The following is a 19,780-nucleotide window of genomic DNA, read 5'->3' as shown; positions in this document are numbered from 1 at the left end:
CTGACCTCGCTGTTCATCCATGGCTTCTGATTCGGGAATATAGTCACCCGTTTGAGGGAGGTGACGCTGTTGATGGTGGAGTTGATAAAGTCCAGAATAGAGGATGTATAGGAATCAATGTCCGTGTGGGAGTCAAGGGTGGCCTGGGCTGCAAACGCCTTCCAGTCAGTGTTTCCAAATCACTGCTGAAGTGTGGAGTCCGCCTCCTCTGACCAGACTTTAACTGTCCTCACAGTGGGTTTAACCCGTCTGATGAGTGGGGAGTACTTTGGGAGCAGGAACAATGAGAGGTGATCAGACTGTCCAAGGTGGGGGAGGGGGACGGCTTTGTAAGCTTCAGCCATGTTAGTGTAGACTTTGTCCAGTGTCTTGTCTTCTCTGGTGGCGAAGGAGACATGTTGGTGGAATTTGGGGAGTACAGTCTTCAGGTTGGAGTGATTGAAGTCACCCGCAACAATGAAGGCTGCCTCGGGGTTGTGAGTCTGTTGTTTGCTAATGGAAGTATGCAGCTCTTTCATTGCAAGCTTGGCATTAGCATCAGGAGGAATATAGGCTGCAGTCACAACAGTGGAGGTAAACTCTCTGGGCAGATAGAACGGTCTGCATCTAACCAAGAGGAACTCTAGGTTAGCTGAGCAGTGACTCTCGATGATGGTGGAGTCCATGCACCATGCTTTATTTACATAAATGCACAGTGTCGGTCCCCCTCTAGTTAAGGTGTAACCCGTCCCTTTTGTACAGGTCACCCCTAACCCAAAAGAGATCCCAGTGGTCTATAAATCTAAATCCTTGCTCTATGCTCCAGCCCCTCAGCCACACATTCAGATCCCCTATCTCCCTGTTCCTGTCCTCACTAGCACGAGGTACTGGAAGAAATCCAGAGATAACCACCCTAGAATTCCGGCATTTCAGTCTTCTTCCCAACTCTCTGAAGTCATGTTGGAGAACCTCCTTCCTCTTCTTCCCGATGTTGTTTGTGCCTACGTGCACAACTACTGCTGGCTGTTCACCTTCTCTCTCGAGGATGTTCTGAATTCGGCTTGTGACATCCTGAACCCTGACACCAGGGAGGCAACAGACCATCCTTGTGTCTCGTCTGCCGCCACAGAATCTCCTGTCCACTCCTCAGGCAATGGAGTCACCCACCACTAGGGCTCTGCCCGAAGTCGGTCTCGCCGGTCGAGTCCCATCTCTAGGATTGGAGCCACTGACGTGTCCGCCACTCGGACTGGAAACATCGTCTCCCCGGACAGTTCCCAAGAGGGTGTATCTGTTTTCATTAGGCACAGCCACGTGGGTCTTCTGCACTCCACGATTTTCACCCTTTCTCTCCGTCACACACCTTGGTTCTTCCTGTATCCTCAGCATGACTACCTCACTGTAGGTACTGACCAGGAAACTCTCGTTTACCCAGATGGCCCTGAGTTCATCCAGCTGCTTCTCCAGTGCCCCAACACGATCCTTTAGGAGCTGAAGCTGGACGCACTTGTCATAGTTGTAGCAACGAGAGGCTCCATCTGTGTCCCTGGGCTCCCACATTCTGCAAGTCTCACACTGTCTCATCTGCCCCGACGTGTTCACCGCGTTCCGTCCTCTCGAGCTTTATGCGTAACCTCCTTGCCGAAGACTCTGGTGACTGAGATGTTGGTGTTTACGAACTATTTATTAGATCTGGGAAATTAGCATGAATCTGTTTGTACAATGAAAGCTTCATTCATTATTGTATGTTGTATAAAATTATCTGAACTTTACATCACACTTATGCCATATTGCAGTTCCTTAAGTAACCACAAAGTCTTGCAGTACCAGCAGCTGAGTGGAAAATTGAGGGAAACATTTGGAGGGTGTTTTGGGTTGTGCAGTCTCTTTACCAGTTTTGATTGGAACATTGAGACTGTCTTTGGCGACGGGTAACTTGGAGGGACTAATTGTAATTTACCATCTGGAAGAGGGTTAAATGAGAGGAATAGATTGGGTAGATGCACAAAGTCTCTTGCCCAAAGAAGAGAAATCGAGGACCAGAGGACATAGGATCAAGGTGAAGGGGAAAAGCAGTTTTAGTTTAGTTTAGTTTAGAGATATAGTGCAGAAACATGCCCTTCCGCCCACCTAGTCCACGCCAACCAGCGATCAATCTTTCACTAGTTCTATCCTACACACTTGGGGCAATTTACAGAAGCCAATTAACCTGCAAAGTAGTACATATTTGGAATGTGGGAGGAAACCAGAGTATCTGGACAAAACCCATGTAGTCAAAGGGAGAGTGTACGAACTCCACACAGACAACACCCGAGGTCAGGATCGAACTTGGGTCTCTGGCGCTGTAACATAGCAGCTCTACCGCTGCGTCACTGTGTCATCCTGGTGAAATAACATAGCACAATAAAGATCTTTCTAAAGGTTTAGAATGATATGGGCCAAACACAGGCAATGGGACTAGCTTAAATGGGAGATCTTGGTCAGCAGAGACAAGTTGGGCTGAAGGGCCTGTTTCTATGCTGCATGATTCTAGGACTAATGGATTGGAGTTTTCTCGGGAAAAATGGGTCAAAGTGAGTCAAGTGGTGGTGAGGAAGCGGGACATAACTATTCCCTTAATCCCTCTGTAATTTCCCCTCGCTTACCTTGCTCCAGTTATCTATTTTCCATGTAGCACAAGGACGTACAAAACATCTCCGAGCAGGGACTGGTTTCTTAATCTTATCACAGTCAGATTCTTCATCAGTACTGCACTCCACCTGTCTCCACACAGCACCAACTCCGCATGTGGTAGAGCACTGCACAGAAAGTAATGGAGGCATGAAGCCCACAAAGCCATGGTAACCAAAAACAGACACAGCAATTTGCTAAATCTATAATCATCATAAGCATACAAAAAAAAGATTGGTCTCACGGAATGAATTTGCAGGTGCTGCCTCTGTGTATCAGGCACATTTTAATAGCGTGTTTTACAATTCGATTCAATCCCAATACTAAATGTTAGAGGCTAGAAGTGTACAAATCTGTTATACACGCTTCAGCTTTGAATTTGGGTACAGAACGATTGTTCGATAATGTTGTGCTATCCAAACCTTTCAACTCGGATTTTCTTTTGAGACTGCAAAGGATCGGTATGTTTTTGTTGCTTAATGCTTTCATTCACATTTTGGTATCCACATTCATTTCAATATAAATGACTGGTCAATATTTACACGTATTACTAGTTGACTCCAGGTATACACTTAAATTTGTGTTTATGTGCAGGCATTTGAAAATTACATGTAAATGTGCCACTTCTATGCTAATCCCTCCAGAAACCACGATAGAACACCTGACTGACCAACATCATTTGTTGCAGCTTTTCATGCTGAATGGTGACAATAATAGTCACATTTGTGAAGTGCAATGCATTGTGAAATTATTTTCTTACAAACAGTCGAGTAGAGCAAGGACATCCCGATTCGCAAATTGTACTGAAATAGTCGACTGATTCCGCGGGCAAGAGTCATCAAGCATTGGTGCCATTTTCAGAGTTCTGTCCACTCTACGATAGACCTTTATTTATCCCAGGAGGGAAACTGGTCAGCCAACACTCATAAAACATAAGATACAAGGCATTAAAGTGACGAGTGGAAAGTCCAGGATTGGGGATGTGCAAAGATTGGGGAAGGGCAGTGAGAGGGTGGTCATTCCACCCCATCATAGAAGGGGGAGGAGTTGTAGTTTGATAGCCACAGGGAAAAAGGATCGCCTGTGGTGTTCTGTGCTGCATCTTAGTGGAACTAGTCTGTTGCTGAAGGTGCTCCTCATGTTGACCAGTGTGTTATTAGAGTGTCATGGAGGGGGGTGAGCTGTATTGTCCAAGATGCTCCGCAGTTTGAGGAGCGTCCTCCCCTCCAAGAGGGATTTTGAGCAGTGTTGGTACCTCTCGAGGCAATTTGAGCAGTGTCCATTGCAGGCATGCTTCTGTGGGCTTCCAACCATCGCCTTCCCTTGGACGTGCGGGTCGGCCTGCGAACCGGCATCCCTCTCCTGGGGAAGCTTCCCGCAGCTGACCTCCTTGGGTGCGATAGGCCAGACCCCGGTTCCATCTCCTCTCCTACCAGTGTCACTCCTTGCCGGTCATATCCATCATTGTCGTCGGATCCATCCTCCAGGTCTCTGGTCTTCGGGGGATGAGCAGATTTTGCAGATGGTTCTGCAGATGCTAGTTTACACCAAAGATGGACACAAAATGATGGAGCAACTAAGCGGTCAGGAAGCAAAGGGCATTCTTACTCTCTGCAGATAGAATTTTTGGTGCTTTATTAGCTTGAGCAGAATCCTTGTGGTACCAGGTTATTGCTCTAAATTACAAATCAGCAGTGAAAAAATGTCACCTTCACTGTGTTCCTGGTCCCCAGAAATCACAACTCTCATTCCCTTCACTTCTACCTCTGTACTAATATTGTATATTAGCATGCGTTAATTCAACTTGATTAGGTTCATTTTGTTACATGCGGATTTAAGTTTGATTCCATTTATTTCACTTCCAAGGTAGCTTAGAGTTCATTTGTCTTGACAGCTGCAGTCTTCTGATCCAGGTATGAATGCAATGTTACAACATATATTGTATTTTTATTGCTAACGTATAAGGCTCACTGCACTTTACAATGGATGTAATTCTTCAGATTGAAATACTGTGTTGGTACAAATTAGTCTGACAACATCTATTCCAATTTCTGACTAAGATATAGAGGGCATGCTCAAATTTCCACTGCAGGCCAGTGGTATAGGAGCTTAAGGCAGTGCTGCTGCTGTAGGACTTAATATTGTGATCTGAAGAGGCTGTAGAGGCGCTGAAGGCGAGCAGGGGAAGGATGGGAGAGAAGTAGTATCTGACCTGGAATTTTTCTAAGTTTTGGTCTTCCAGCTACTAAGTGACCCAAGCATAGGATTAATCCAGCATTGTGATCCAATTTAGGATGTGAACATGTTTTTGAACTGGCCCTTCCCTTTAAAACTCAGCTTTAGTTCAGACCCCTATAATTAATTTGACTATAAATTGGAAGCAGGTCAAATTTTAATTCTGGCGGTTTTAGCATCTTGTGAATCAATGCAGTTTGGACAAAGTGTGAAGTGAGTTCATAAGCTCTTCTAAAACTCTGGTGCCTAAGTTGTTTATGAAGAAAAGCTTGTCTCTTTTAGAAGAACTAAACAGGAGGGAGGTCTGGCTAGGAAAATATTGGAAAAATATTAAGCCTGCAGATTGCAACAGCATGGATAAGGAAGCAGGAAGACAGTAGTATTGCAGAGGTAAAAGTAGCTGGCATCTGGACTGATTAAAATGCTGGTTGGAAAGGGTCGAATTTAGTTTGATACAGCCCGAGATGAATGGGGTCTGTTTATGATCGGGACAAAAATGTCCTGAGTTTTCATTTTCTCATTGTTTGTTCATTGCTCAGTCCATCGCTTCCTTCCATTCAATCCCATTTTATGATGTGCAGCATCAGGAAGGCTGGATGTATCTTCAAGCATTGCTGTCACCCTGGCCAGTCTCATTTCTCTCTTCTACCATCTAGGAGAAGATGTAGGAGCTTAAAAGCACAGACATCCAGAGTGAAGCCATGATCATATTGAATGGCAGTGCAGGTTCGAAGGGCCGAATGGCCTACTCCTGCACCTAATTTCTATGTTTCTATGTAAGAACAGCTTCTTCCCCACTGACTCCTTAATCAAGGGTCTCATTCACACTTCATTCCTGGAAGTGCTGCCAAGCATTCTTACTCTTAACTCAACCTCATTTGGTTATTCCATTATTGTACTTTCATATTATTTTTCATTACTCAGAGTTTGCACTAATATTTTGCACTAGTCTGCTGTTTTGCATCTGTCATATTTATTATTGCATTGTGCATACACTATTTTTTGTTTACTCTGTGAGCTTCATGTGAACAAATAATGTTATTGCGTCCAAGTATATATGACAATAAACTAATCAAATATATTTTTTTATTCCAGAAGGATATATAAAGACAATAGTAGTATGAACTATGAGAGCATTGAAACATTGCTACATTGTTGGTAGAGCTCATCTAGTTCATGATATAGGGAAGGACATTAGTCCGTTAGCCAGGTCTGAATGATAGGTGACCAAGGATCCTTTGCTGTCCTTTGAAGTAGTCCAGCAAGATCTTTGATTCAAAGAGTAATTAACATTAGCCGGTAAATGCTGAACTCACCTCTTATGGCCATATTCCAAAACAAAAAAATATAAAATACATAAGGCTTTCAAAAGTAATAAACTTTGATGTATGTATTAACTCCAGTTACTGTTTCTTACTTTATATGAAGACTTACCTCACTCCAGTTTCCAATCTTCCAGAAAACAATGTCTCTACTAGTTAAGTTCTCAAATTCAACATGGTCTGTGGTAATGTTGATGAATTTGTTTGGTGTGTTTGTGGACAGAGTATTCATCAAAGATGCTGCAGTGGTAGTCTGTGCTTCAGAGAACAGTGATTTACTTCCCTGCGGCTTTGACAGTTTCACCCACGTTGGAGATGTGATAACAACTGCTCTAGAAGTTGTAAGTTCAGAATTGTCCTGGTGCCTCTTTTCATCATTAAAGCCCACATCAAGAGCTGTGTTATCATTGGTATTGGAAAAGCGTTCTGGATTTAGCATCATTAGTAATTTAAGTTTAAGCCTGTCAATAGTTGCTTTGATTTTTGGGTGTGCTTTAAACTTTGAAAAACCTGACTTGTTATGATCAGAAATAGGCGGTGTTGTTACACTTGGCTTAACTGCTGGAGTGCTGCTAGGTTTTACTGTAGACACAAGGGTTTTCCATGGACTGGTAAACAATGTGGATCTTTCGCCATTGTCAGGGGCTGTTGGTGTTGCAACTGCACCATCAGATTTACTTATTATACGAGTAACCTCAGGTTCGTCTGTAAATGAGAGAAAGTTATCAATCTTCTCTGTGGTTATTTCATCGTCGTCAGACATCCCAATATTTTTATCAGTAGTATTTTGTGTACCATTCACAATTTGAATTGTAGGTGTGTTGTGTCCAGGAAATCTCTTTCCGTTAGTAGTATTACCCTCCCTGGAGAGAGTTTGATGGCTTGGAACAAATTTATTATCATAATGTTCATTATACAACACAGTGTTGTTTTCCCCATTGGGGTCAAGGTTATTGTCCAAATATATCTGTTTTTTCATTGTGGTAGATATAGAAATTGCAGTGTTAATATCATCGGGTGGCTGAGCAGTGGTGTTGATGAGAAGTGGCTGATCAGTAGTGATAAGCATGTGTTTATAATTAGGTTGGACTTTTGCACCCGAGTGATTCGGTACAAATTTAGGCCCCAGCTTGTTAGGGTAGACTTTGTTAAAAATCTTGTCCCCTTTGGGCTTCCGCGGAGGAGGCAGTTGTTTCCTATTGGTGGGGCAACTCTTTAAGCCACACAATCCTTTAGTATGTGGTCTTTTGGAGATATTGCAGAGCCTCTTATTATTCAAGGTGCACGTCACTGTCCGTGTGCGGATTCCACCTCCACATGTAGCCGAACACTGTAAAACAAATAGCAAAGATCAGAAGGTGGTACAGTTTAAATACCTCTTTATGCAAAACAGATTAATAGGCAAAGTGTATCCCTTTCCGAACATTATTGTCACTTCGATTAAAATATAGCCATATAACAATTACAGCACGGAAACAGGCCATCTCGGCCCTACAAGTCCGTGCCGAACAACTTTTTTCCCTTAGTCCCACCTGCCTGCACGCATACCATAACCCTCCATTCCCTTCTCATCCATATGCCTATCCAATTTATTTTTAAATGATACCAATGAACCTGCCTCCACCACTTCCACTGGAAGCTCATTCCACACCGCTACCGTGGAAGCAAAATGAACAAGTAATGGACAAGTTAGAGAATAATTTTCTCCAGTGTGTTCTGATTCCATGCACTCTGCTGCTTCACTATTTCTTGAAGATAGACACAAAATGCTGGAGTAACTCAGCGGGATAGGCAGCATCACTGGATAAAAGGAATTGGTGATGTTTCGGGCCGAGATCCTTCTGCAGACTGATTTCTTGACATTTATTTAGCAGGTCTATCAATAAGATGAATTATTTCTGTGAATTGCTGAATTATTAAACTATATGATTCCAAATGCATTTTATTCTGCATGAACAATTTGCTTAATATGACTTTTACATTGCTCACTTTGATTTACTACAATTTATGGAAGACATGTCTCATTTTTTTATTCATCAAAACCAGTAAGAAAAAAATGAATATTTCTGAAGACTCAAAGTGCTGGAACAATCAGCAGGTCAGGCACTATCTCTGGAGAACATGGATAGCTGACGTGTCAGTCAGGCTGAAGAAGGGTCCCAACCCAAAATGTCACCTACTCTTGTTCTCCAGAATTGACATCTGACCCGTTGAGTTATTCCATCCCTTTGTTTCTTATTTTTTATAAACCAGCATATGCAGTTCCTTGTTTCTACTGAATACTTCTGCACTGAAGTATTATCACATGAAATAGATACATAAATAATAAACCTATGAATAAACAATGATCTGTAAGGCTGAGAGGTATTAACTTAGTCAATTAAGGGAAGCTAGAGAAGAAATTGCAGGCATCCTGGCTGAAATATGGGAGTTATCTTTAGACATGTGTGAGGTGCCAGAATTCTGGAGGGTTAGAAACATAGAAACATAGAAATTAGGTGCAGGAGTAGGCCATTCGGCCCTTCGAGCCTGCACCGCCATTCAATATGATCATGGCTGATCATCCAACTCAGTATCCCGTACCTGCCTTCTCTCCATACCCTCTGATCCCCTTAGCCACAAGGGCCACATCTAACTCCCTCTTAAATATAGCCAATGAACTGGCCTCGACTACCCTCTGTGGCAGGGAGTTCCAGAGATTCACCACTCTCTGTGTGAAAAAAGTTCTTCTCATCTCGGTTTTAAAGGATTTCCCCCTTATCCTTAAGCTGTGACCCCTTGTCCTGGACTTCCCCAACATCGGGAGCAATCTTCCTGCATCTAGCCTGTCCAACCCCTTAAGAATTTTGTAAGTTTCTATAAGATCCCCTCTCAATCTCCTAAATTTCTATAAGATCCCCTCTCAATCTCCTAAATTCTACATGGGTTGCTAATGATGTGCTTCTATTTAAGAAGGCCTGCAAGGAAAAGCTTAGGAACTATAGACCAGTGTTTCTAATATCTGTGATTGGCAAGTTACTGGAAAGTATTCTGAACTTTAAGATACATATGCATTTAGATAGACAGTGACCAATTAAAGATAGTCAGCATGGTTTTAGAAGTGGGGGATCTGACCTTACGAATCTGATTCATTTTTTGAAGTAACCAAAAAGGTTGACAAGGGCAAAGCCGTAGATGTTGTCTATACCGACTTTAGCAAGGCATTTGATAAGGTTCTGCATATTAGGTTGCTCTGGAAGGTCAGTTTGCATGGGATCCAGGGAGAACTACCCAACTGGATAGATAATTGACTTCATGGAAAGAAGGTTTTAATGAATGTTGTTTTTTGGATTGGAGGCATGTGATTAGTAGTGGATTAGTGCCGGGCCGGGCTGCTAATACAGAAACTTCCCCGTGGTGCAGCCTGGGAAACACTGAATGGTATAATCTGATATTATTACCACCAGTAGGCCAATGTCTGTATACTTACCCAAGCAATCTACTAGATGACGATGCCGAAGCGCCACAGACACTCGCCCTCCTCGGGGCCTGCACTGTCAATCGCCTCAATCAATATTGAAGGCTTCTCCAGATGCAAGACAGACATACTAGCGACAGCGGCCAAATGCTTCGACATAGTGTGCATGCAGGAAACCCACACCAGCCCTACACAACACCGACCAGCCATCCCTGGAATGAAGCTGGTGGCCGAGATCCGACACAGACAGTATGGGTCAGCTGTATTCAGCAGACCAAACCTCGCGATCGAAGAGATCAGATCCACACCACCGAAGGGCAAATGGAAACCATCACAGTTGCCCTCCCAAACATCTCTGTCACATCAGTGTATAAACCCCCCCAAAGTCCGTTCCTCCACTCTGAACTGCCAGACATATGCAAGAGGAAATACCACATTAGCATTGGGGACTTCAATGCCCATAGCTCATTGTGGGGCTATGAAGTGAACAATCAAGATGGAGATGAAGTCGAAACCTGGCTCGAGTCGAAACACCTGACCCTGATCCATGACGCCAAACTGCCAAAATCTTTCCACAGTGCCAGATGGAAACGAGGATATAACCCAGACCTTGTTTGTGTGAGCAGCGAACTATCATCCGGTGCTGTGAAAGAGGTCCTGGACCCTATCCCCCATACGCAACACCGGCCAATCACCATAACCATCCGATCCGCTCTCCAAGCAACAACCGTCCCCTTCCGCAGAAGGTTCAATCTGCGGAAGGCCGACTGGCTGTCATTCCAACAGGAGATCGAAGACTCCATCCCCAGCATTCCATCACACCCCAACAACTATACCATGTTCACAGAACTGCTGAAAAGGTCAGCCAGGCGACATATACCAAGAGGATGCCAGACCGAGTCCATCCCCGGGCTGTCGGAAACATCCAGCGATCTACTGAAAGCCTACCACAGGGCATACCACGAGGACCCTTTCTCCTCCACCACCATGGAACTCGGAGAGACCCTGTTGAACACAGTCGGGGAGGACCGAAGGCAAGTCTGGAAGGAGTTGATAGAAAACACCAACATGACCAATAACAGCAGGAAGGCATGGGCCACAATCCGCCGCCTCGGTGAAGACCATACCACACCGCCCACGCTCACAACAGTCACAGTAAACTCAGTTGCAGCACAGCTGGTGGCAAACGGTCGTAGCCAAAACCGGCGCAGACCCACAGGAGAATACCGCCGGACAGCGGTAACAGACCGCCTACAACCAGCCAGCGCTCTCACCAAGCCCTTCGACCTAGAAGAACTCGAAGCTGCAATGAGCATGCTGAAACCTGGGAAAGCAGCAGGAATCGATGATGTACTGACGGAAATGATACAGCACCTTGGACCTAAAACAAAGACCTGGCTCCTAGCAATGCTGAACTCATGCATGGCACAGAAAACAACCCCACCTGTATGGAGAAAGGCCAAGACTGTTGCAATTCCCAAACCTGGAAAGGACCCATCATCCCCAAAGAGCTACAGACCCATTTCCCTCCTCTGCATCACCTACAAGCTCTATGAGAGGCTACTACTCAAACGCCTTATGCCACTTATAGACTCCAAGCTTACTAAAGATCAAGCTGGCTTCCGCCCTGGCCGCTCCTGTGCCGGGCAGCTACTGAACCTCACCCAACACATTGAGGACGGTTTTGAGTGCAAACTCATCACCGGAGCAGCTTTCATAGACCTCACCGCTGCCTACGACACTGTCCAGCACCGCACCATGATCAGGAAACTTTTTGACATGACTGGTGACCTCGACCTGTGCCAAGTCATCAAAAGCCTTCTCAACAACAGGCGCTTCTTCGTTCAACTAAACGACAAGAAGAGCAAATGGAAAGCCCAAAAGAATGGCCTACCACAAGGCAGCGTACTGGCCCCCCTCCTCTTCAACATCTACACCAACGACCAACCACTTCCCCCACAATGCCGCCGCTTCATCTATGCTGATGACCTCTGCATCACCACCCAACAGGAGAACTTTCAGAAGATCGAGCCTGTCCTGGAAAGCGCCCTCCAAGAGATGACAACCTACTACAATAACAACCACCTGAAACCCAACCCATCAAAAACCCAACTATGCAGCTTCCATCTTAAAAATCGAGATGCAGGAAAACAACTGAGCGTCTCATGGGATGGCCATAAACTCTCCAACCACTTCCACCCCGTGTACCTCGGAGTCACACTCGACAGGACACTCTCTTTCAAAACCCACCTTCAGAACACCAAAGCCAAGGTCAACTCTCGCAACAACATCCTGCGCAAACTGGTAAACTCAAAGTGGGGCGCTGATCCACCAACCATCCGTGCAACTGCCCTAGCCCTGTGCTTCTCCACAGCTGAATATGCGTGCTCAAGCTGGAGCCGCTCCCACCACACCAAACTGGTTGACACAGCCCTCAACGACACCTGCCGCATTATCACGGGATGCATAAAGACAACGCCAGTCCCGTGCCTCTACGCCCTACTGGTATTGCCCCCCCCCCATATCAGACGATCCATCGTCGCCCAAGACGAGCGGAGAGCACAGGAGATCGACACCAGGCACCCCCTGCACGGACACACAGCACCTCCACCCCGACTGAAATCCAGAGCCAGTTTCTTGCAGACAGTCCCACCTCTCCAGACAACCAAAGAAACAGCAAGGACCAACATCTGGAAAGATGAATGGAACCAGCTCAACACATGAGCCCACGACTGGATGGAGAGAGGAATCACTCCGACTGAATCCCTCGCCAGCGGGCACGACCTCCCATGGCCAACCTGGAAGACCCTCAACAGATTACGAGTAGAGCAGGGGAGGTGCAAAGCACTTATGAAAGCATGGAACTACCAGGCAGAAGACACATGCAGCTGTGGAGCAGTACAGACAATGTCCCACCTACTGGGGTGTGGCGACGCCCCCCAGTGCAGCCCCCAGGACCTGGCTGAACCGACCCGACCAGCTGTGACCTGCGCCAGATGCTGGCAGAACGACATCTGAGATTGCAACGGACTCGAAGAAGAAGTGCCGGGCCCATTGCTGTTTATTTCAACAATATGGAGGAGAATATAGAAGGCATGCTAGTAAATTTACAGATAACATTAGAAATGCTGGTATTGTAGATAGAATCATACAGCATGGAAACGGACCCTTCGGTTCAACTGGCCCATGTTGTCCAATATGCTGCATCTGCACTAGTCCCACTTGCTCATGTTTGGCCCATATCCCTCTACAGCTTCCTACCCAGGTACCTGCTCAAATATCAATTAGATGTTGTTGTTATAGTACCTGCCTCAACTACCATATCTGGCAGCTCGTTCCTTATATCCACCACTCTTTGTGTGAAAAGGTTGCCCCTCAAGTTCCTGTTAAATCTTTCCTCTCTCACCTGAAATCTATATCCTCTGGTTCTTGGTTTCCTTACTTGAGTAATGTCACAAGACTGAGAGGCTAAATTGCTTACCGCTGTTACTCTATTCCGAGGAATACCTCCTTACCCTAGTCGGTAGGGTAGAGCTTCCAAAGGTCTCAGTGATTTTTGCTGTTAAGATGCTATATGTATCCCAGTGATGATGTATTTGCATGGGGCAACTATCGTTCCCTCAATTCATTAAGTATAATCAGGGATGAACAATCTTAGAAACTGCTTCTTGGTTTCACCTGAAGTCAAATACTTCTTGATGATTGTTACTGCTCTAAGGATAATCTTTGAATCCATTTCTTGGCATCCTTATCAGGTAACTTAGACCTATCTTGAAAAATTGTCCCAAACAGAATTGTCATCTGCCATTTCCTTCCTGCCTGACCCACAGAGTTCCTCTAAGTTTGTTTATTAAGGTCAGGAGCTGTAAGTTGCTCATTTTGCGATGTGTAGATATGTTGGTTGTTGATCAAACTTCCACGTCTGCCTGCACATGCTGCTGTTGACTATCAGTAGGCAGATACCATTACTTCAAGTACAAAAATAAATACCTGACAGTCCTTCTTCCAAGAAGTTAAACTGCTCAAATTGGGGAATTCCCAATGGGAAACCAATTCCTGGCATTAATGGGATCCAACAACAAAATAAATTACAATCATTATAGTTTTTTTTTAAATGAACTCGAAAAATATCTAAAACGATTGAAATATACATTCTGTATAATTTTCATTAGACCAGGAAGCAACTGTGGGGAAAGATATACCAATGCAACATGTTGAAATTAGCTGATAACATGAGATGTATATTCATAATTCTTTAATTTCTGTCACATTTTCTGTTACTCCACAGTCATTAAATTATACCATAGATTCACTGGGCCAGTGCAGAGATCCCAATAGAAATATCTATTTAAGCCCTATTGTTCTGCTACCCTTTAACATCTTACTCAGTTGTATGGAGATACAAAAGACTACAGGTACTGGAATCTTGAGTAAAAACCTAAATGCTGGAGGAACGTGGTGCGTTTGATGGCAGTGGGCCTGTACTCGCTGAATTAATTAAAGCTCAAAATTAAAGGTAGGTAGGAGATGAGGAGGAATTTCTTTAGTCAGAGCGTGGTGAAAATGTGGAATTCTATGCCACAGAAGGCTGAGGAGGCCATGTCTGTGGATATTTTCAAGGCCAAGATAGATAGATAGATTCTTAATTTGTATGGGTGTCAGAGGTTATGGGGAGAAGGTAGGAGAATGTGGTTAGGAGGGAGAGATAGATCAGCCATGAGTAGACTTAATAGACCAAATGGCCTATTTCTGCTCCTATCACTTAAGACCTTATGAACTAAGCAGGTCATGCCCATGACCCGAAATATTGACTATCCATCTCCCTCCACAGATGCTGCCGGACGTGCTGCGTCCCTCCAGTATTTTTTCCTTAGATATATCATCTTCCGGCTTGAAAAGCCTGATGCCAGAGCTTTTTGCTCCAAAATCTAACGCTTTCTCTCAATTTATTTTTGAAAACTACTTCCTCCCAACATTAATCTTAGCATCAATTGGAAATACTATTTCTTATTTTCTCACTTTTTTCTTCGTAATGTAATTTGATAACCAATTCAGAAAGTAACATTGACAGAATATTTCATTTGAATTTCTTTTTCCTATCTTAAGTAGACCACGGTTTAGATGCAAGTCACGTTTACCCATTTGATGTTTTCAAGAGAGAGTTAGATATAGCTCTTACGGCAAATGGAATCAAGTGATACGGGGGAAAGCAGGAATGGGATACTGATTTTAGATGATCAGCCATGTTAATATTGAATAACGGTGCTGGCTCGAAAAGCCGAATGGCCTACGCCTGCACCTATTTTCTGTTTCTTCCTCAACATACCTTACAGTACGAATCACAGAAGATCTTTTAGTAAAATACAAAATAAACAAGAATTGTCATACCAAGAGTGTTTGAAGTTGCCTTGTTAGCAGTGGTGCTGTTTCTTTAATGGTGTATCTTGGTGGGACAGTTTCATTTGCCATTGCAGGGACCACAGCAGTTTCAAAGTACTGTTTTTGAGGGAACACTCTTTCTCAGACAGTAACACAATCTGCCTTACATTATACCCAGCACTAATGGAGTGGTGTTAAAATAAAATCTTGATTAAAAAATTATGAAAAAAACACTGAATACATTTAACGAGGTGACTCATTCCACTCAGCTGTTAATTGCCAAAATGATGCTAATTTCAGTCAGGGTGATTATGTAGGTTGAAAGGAAAATTTGCATGAATGAAAAGAGAAGGCAAGGCAAGGCAAGGCAAGGCAACTTTATTTATATAGCACATTTCATACACGAGGCAGACTCAAAGTGCTTCACATAAAAACATGTCATACAATAAATGAAATAATAAAATGAAATAAAATAGAAGAACTAAAAGAAAAGAAAAGCAAAATTAAAAATGCATTATAAAAAGTGCAAAAGTTAAAAGTGCAATGTAGTTAAGATTTAGCTGAAAGCTAAAGTAAACATAAAAGTTTTCAGTCTTGTTTTAAAAGTGGTCAAAGTTGAGGCAAGTCTTAAATCTTCAGGAAGTTTATTCCAGCTATTTGTTGCATAGTAACTAAATCCTGCTTTCCCATGTTTTGTATTTACTCTGGGAATCACTAGCAGATTGGTTTCAGAAGATCTTAGAAGGCTTATATAGTGGAAGCATGTCAGTGATATACTTTGGCCCTAAACCATGTAGTGATTTATAGGTGAGCAGCAGGATTTTAAAATCAATTCTCTGACATACAGGGAGCCAATGTAAGGATTTAAGAATTGGTGTAATATGCTCAAATTTTTGGTCTTTGTTAGAACTCTAGCAACAGCGTTCTGAACAAGCTGTAGCTGCCTGACAGTTTTTTTTTTTGGAAGACCTGCAAGGAGACCGTTACAATAATCTAGCCTACTATTAATAAAGGCATGTACAAGTTTTTCTAAGTCTTGAGCTGACATGAGTCCTCTTAATCTTGCTATGTTTTTGAGGTGATAGTAGGCCGATTTTGTTACTGATTTGATGTGACTGTCGAAATTTAAATCTGAATCCATAATGACCCCAAGATTTCTGGCTTTGTTTGAAGTTTTCAGGGACAGAGAGTGAAGGTGTTGGGTTACTTTAAGCCTTTCTTTTTTAGCACCAAAAACAATTATCTCCGTTTTGTCCTTATTTAGTTGGAGAAAATTTTGGCACATCCAGTCTTTGACTTGCTCAATGCACTGGCACAACAGATCTATGGGGCGATAGTCATTTGGTGATAGCGCTACATAGATTTGAGTGTCATCGGCATAGCAGTGGTGGTCAATATTATTATTTCGCATGATTTGCCCTAGTGGGAGCATGTAGATGTTGAATAAAGAGGGCCCTAAGATCGAACCTTGCGGTACTCCACACGTCACGTTGGTTGGTTCTGATACAAAGTCGCCAATGGAAACAAAATAGTTCCTATCTTGTAAATATGACCTGAACCAACTTAAGACTGTGCCTGAGAGCCCCACCCATTTTTCCAACCTGTCCAAAAGTATTGAGTGATCAACAGTGTCGAATGCAGCACTGAGGTCTAATAGCATTAATATTGAAACTTTGCCAGAGTCTGTGTTAAGTAAAATTCAGCAACATTTGTGATATGTAGAAACAAGTTATAGATACGACATGGGAAGGAATATGAATGATAACAAAGACATTTCATAATGTCGCGGCACGGGTGCGCTGCGGAAGATTTTCTGCCTTACAGCTCTTGCAGCGCCGGAGTTCCGGGTTCGATCCTGACTATGGGTGCTGTCTGTAAGGAGTTTGTACATGTTCCCCACGACCGCGTGTTTTGAAGGGTCTGTTTCTGCGCTTTATCACTAAACTAAAAATAAATAAACTTAGGAGTAACCGAGTGATAAAACAAAATTTCATGAGAGTTTCATGGCAGAACATGTTGAAATTTCATGAGAGTTTCATGGCAGAACATGGTGATAAATACAACGAAAAACTAGCCAGAACTAGATATGTCGGTTGTTGATCAAAGTTCCACGTCTGCCTGCACATGCTTTGATTTGATTCAATTTATTGTCATTGCACTTTTAAGTGCATCAAAATGGTTTAGCCTGCAGTCATACTCTCTAGAATTTAGGAGATTGAGAGGGGATCTTATAGAAACTTACAAAATTCTTAAGGGGTTGGATAGGCTAGATGCAGGAAGATTGCTCCCGATGTTGGGGAAGTCCAGGACAAGGGGTCACAGCTTAAGGATAAGGGGGAAATCCTTTAAAACCGAGATGAGAAGAACTTTTTTCACACAGAGAGTGGTGAATCTCTGGAACTCTCTGCCACAGAGGGTAGTCGAGGCCAGTTCATTGGCTATATTTAAGAGGGAGTTAGATGTGGCCCTTGTGGCTAAGGGGATCAGAGGGTATGGAGAGAAGGCAGGTACGGGATACTGAGTTGGATGATCAATTTTACTTCCCTTTTCATTCATGTAAACTTTCCTTTCAACCTGCATAATCACCCTGACTGAAATTTGCATCATTTTGGCAATTAACAGCTGAGTGGAATGAGTCATCTCATAAAATGTATTCAGTGTTTTTTCATAATATTTTTATCTTGATTTTATTTTAACAAAGAGCTAAGTTAGCTCCATCACGTTTACCCATTTGATGTTTTCAAGAGAGAGTTATTATGCCCCTGTCCCACTTTGGAAACCTCTGGAGACTTTGCGCCCCACCCAAGGTTTCCGTGCGGTTCCCGGAGGTTGCAGGTGGTTGCCGGAGGTTGCAGGTAGTGGAAGCAGGTAGGGAGACTGACAAAAACCTCCGGGAACCTCCGGGAACCACATGGAAACATTGGGTGGGGCACAAAGTCTCCAGAGGTTTCCGTTCAGGTTTCCTAAGTGAGACAGGGGCATTAGATATAGCTCTTACGGCTAATGGAATCAAGTGATACGGGGGAAAGCAGGAACGGGGTACTGATTTTACTTCAGAGTCACGTGAGTGACTACGTGAAGAAGGTCGTCAGCCCGCATGTGCGTCATTACGTCTAACGCATGGCGCACGACTGGCTGGCAGGCGTGTCGCTCCTCCAGCGGTAAGTTTCAAATCCTGCAGGTAAGTTTTCAAACTTACTTTTCAGGTTGTCCTTTTGTTCGCAGAGTTTTCCTGCTGGATATTGTAATACGCGGCGAAACCCGGACGGACCGCGGGGAAACTGATTATGAACCGCGGGGATGCCGGCTAAGGACCGCGGAAGTACAGGTAGTGGGTGGCCATCGGGTTCGCTGCCTGAGTCGCTGACAGTGCGGTCAGCGACTTCTGAGGGCTTTGTAATAAGGGCGATATCCGGACGGGCCGCGGGGAAACTATAGACCGCGGGGGATGCCGGCAACGGACCGCGGAAGTGCGGGTAGCCGGTGGCCGTCTGGTTCGTTATCCGAGTCTCTGACAGTGCGGTCAACGACTCCGACTTCGGGTGCCCCAAAAAAGTGGGCAACCATACGGAGTTGGAGAGGCCTGGGCTGGACGAGCCCGGCCAGGAGGGTTCCCCTCCAACATACAGGGTACGTCCTCGGACGTTTAACCCATCCTGATATGGTCCACGAAACAGCTTTGTTCAGGGCTGCTCACAAATCTCCTCTCTGTGGAGGGGAGTGCGAGGGGTCAGTGTGTGACTGACTCCAACCCCGGAAGTATGTCCATGGCACATACTGCTATTCATGAGTAAGGTTTTGTTCTTGGTATCATAATATGTATCATCATGCCAAATTTAGTTATGTGTTAAAAGGGAGATATTACAAGCAATATTATTATCACTTAGACCAATAAATTGTGTAGTGGAATCGAATCTGCCATGCCAGTCTAGATCCCTGGCTTGAAAAGCCTTGTTGAGCTGTACCTATCAGTCACCTGTGCGAGCTACACATGGTGGCGTCATGGTAATTCCGCTCATTAAAGGGACTGTGGAAGATTCTTCCCCAAGACGCCGACTTTATTCATATCAATAAAGTGATCAAATCTCTGATTTAACTGGGATGGGCGTCTTCATTCATGTAAACGTCTTTGCCCATGACAAATAACTGGCAGGTTTTTTCCAGCATTTCTCCCACTATGTCTGGTGTACGGGGGCCAGAGGCGCTCCAGTCCTTCCCTGTATACTGCATTGGCATCGGGAAGGAGCAGGACTCGGGGTCACTAGCACGTGCAACCTGTTTGGTAAATGAGGATACCAACAGAGCATCGATTTGCATAGCTAGTCCTGGCGGCTGCTGAAAGAAGCAACCTGGCAACCCCAACTCAGAGTGAGTGCCAAGTCTTGGGCATCTATGTCAGACAAGATTGCGACTCGTCGCAGTCAAAGAACGCTCCGTCTTAAGGCATGTCAGGCAGCAGCTCCTGGTTCAGGGTTGCAAATTTCCTCCCACTCAAATGAGCGGAGTGGTAGAGGATGCTACAGAAGTATGCACATGTGCCTGAAGCAACGCCTGGTTCAGGGTTGCAGTTCCTCCCACTCGGTTGAATGTAGTGATGGAGATGGTGCTAAAATACATGCATACATGCCTGAGGCAGCTCTTGGTTCAGGTTGCATAAGTCCTCCCATTCGGATGTGTGAAGGATGAAGATGGAGCCATATATATTATGCCTCCTGTCACGGATGCATACACAGGCAGT

The 19,780-nt window shown here is 44.3% G+C and overlaps 1 protein-coding gene across 1 annotated transcript in view; it reads right to left on the bottom strand.

The window, feature by feature from the left end:
• Window positions 1-19,780, bottom strand: part of adamts12 (ADAM metallopeptidase with thrombospondin type 1 motif 12) — a 596,791-nt gene that overhangs the window by 84,288 nt on the left and 492,723 nt on the right. Inside the window, exons 19-20 of the mRNA XM_033032714.1 lie at window positions 6,319-7,536; window positions 2,625-2,777 (exon numbers count right to left, since the gene is read on the bottom strand). Of these exons, the coding sequence (XP_032888605.1) occupies window positions 2,625-2,777; window positions 6,319-7,536 (1,371 nt within the window). The remainder of the gene's footprint in view (window positions 1-2,624; window positions 2,778-6,318; window positions 7,537-19,780) is intronic.

The sequence above is a fragment of the Amblyraja radiata genome, chromosome 1 (assembly GCF_010909765.2).
Source record: "Amblyraja radiata isolate CabotCenter1 chromosome 1, sAmbRad1.1.pri, whole genome shotgun sequence".
NCBI classification, from domain to species: domain Eukaryota; kingdom Metazoa; phylum Chordata; class Chondrichthyes; order Rajiformes; family Rajidae; genus Amblyraja; species Amblyraja radiata.
This window is presented reverse-complemented; position numbering and strand designations above follow the sequence as displayed.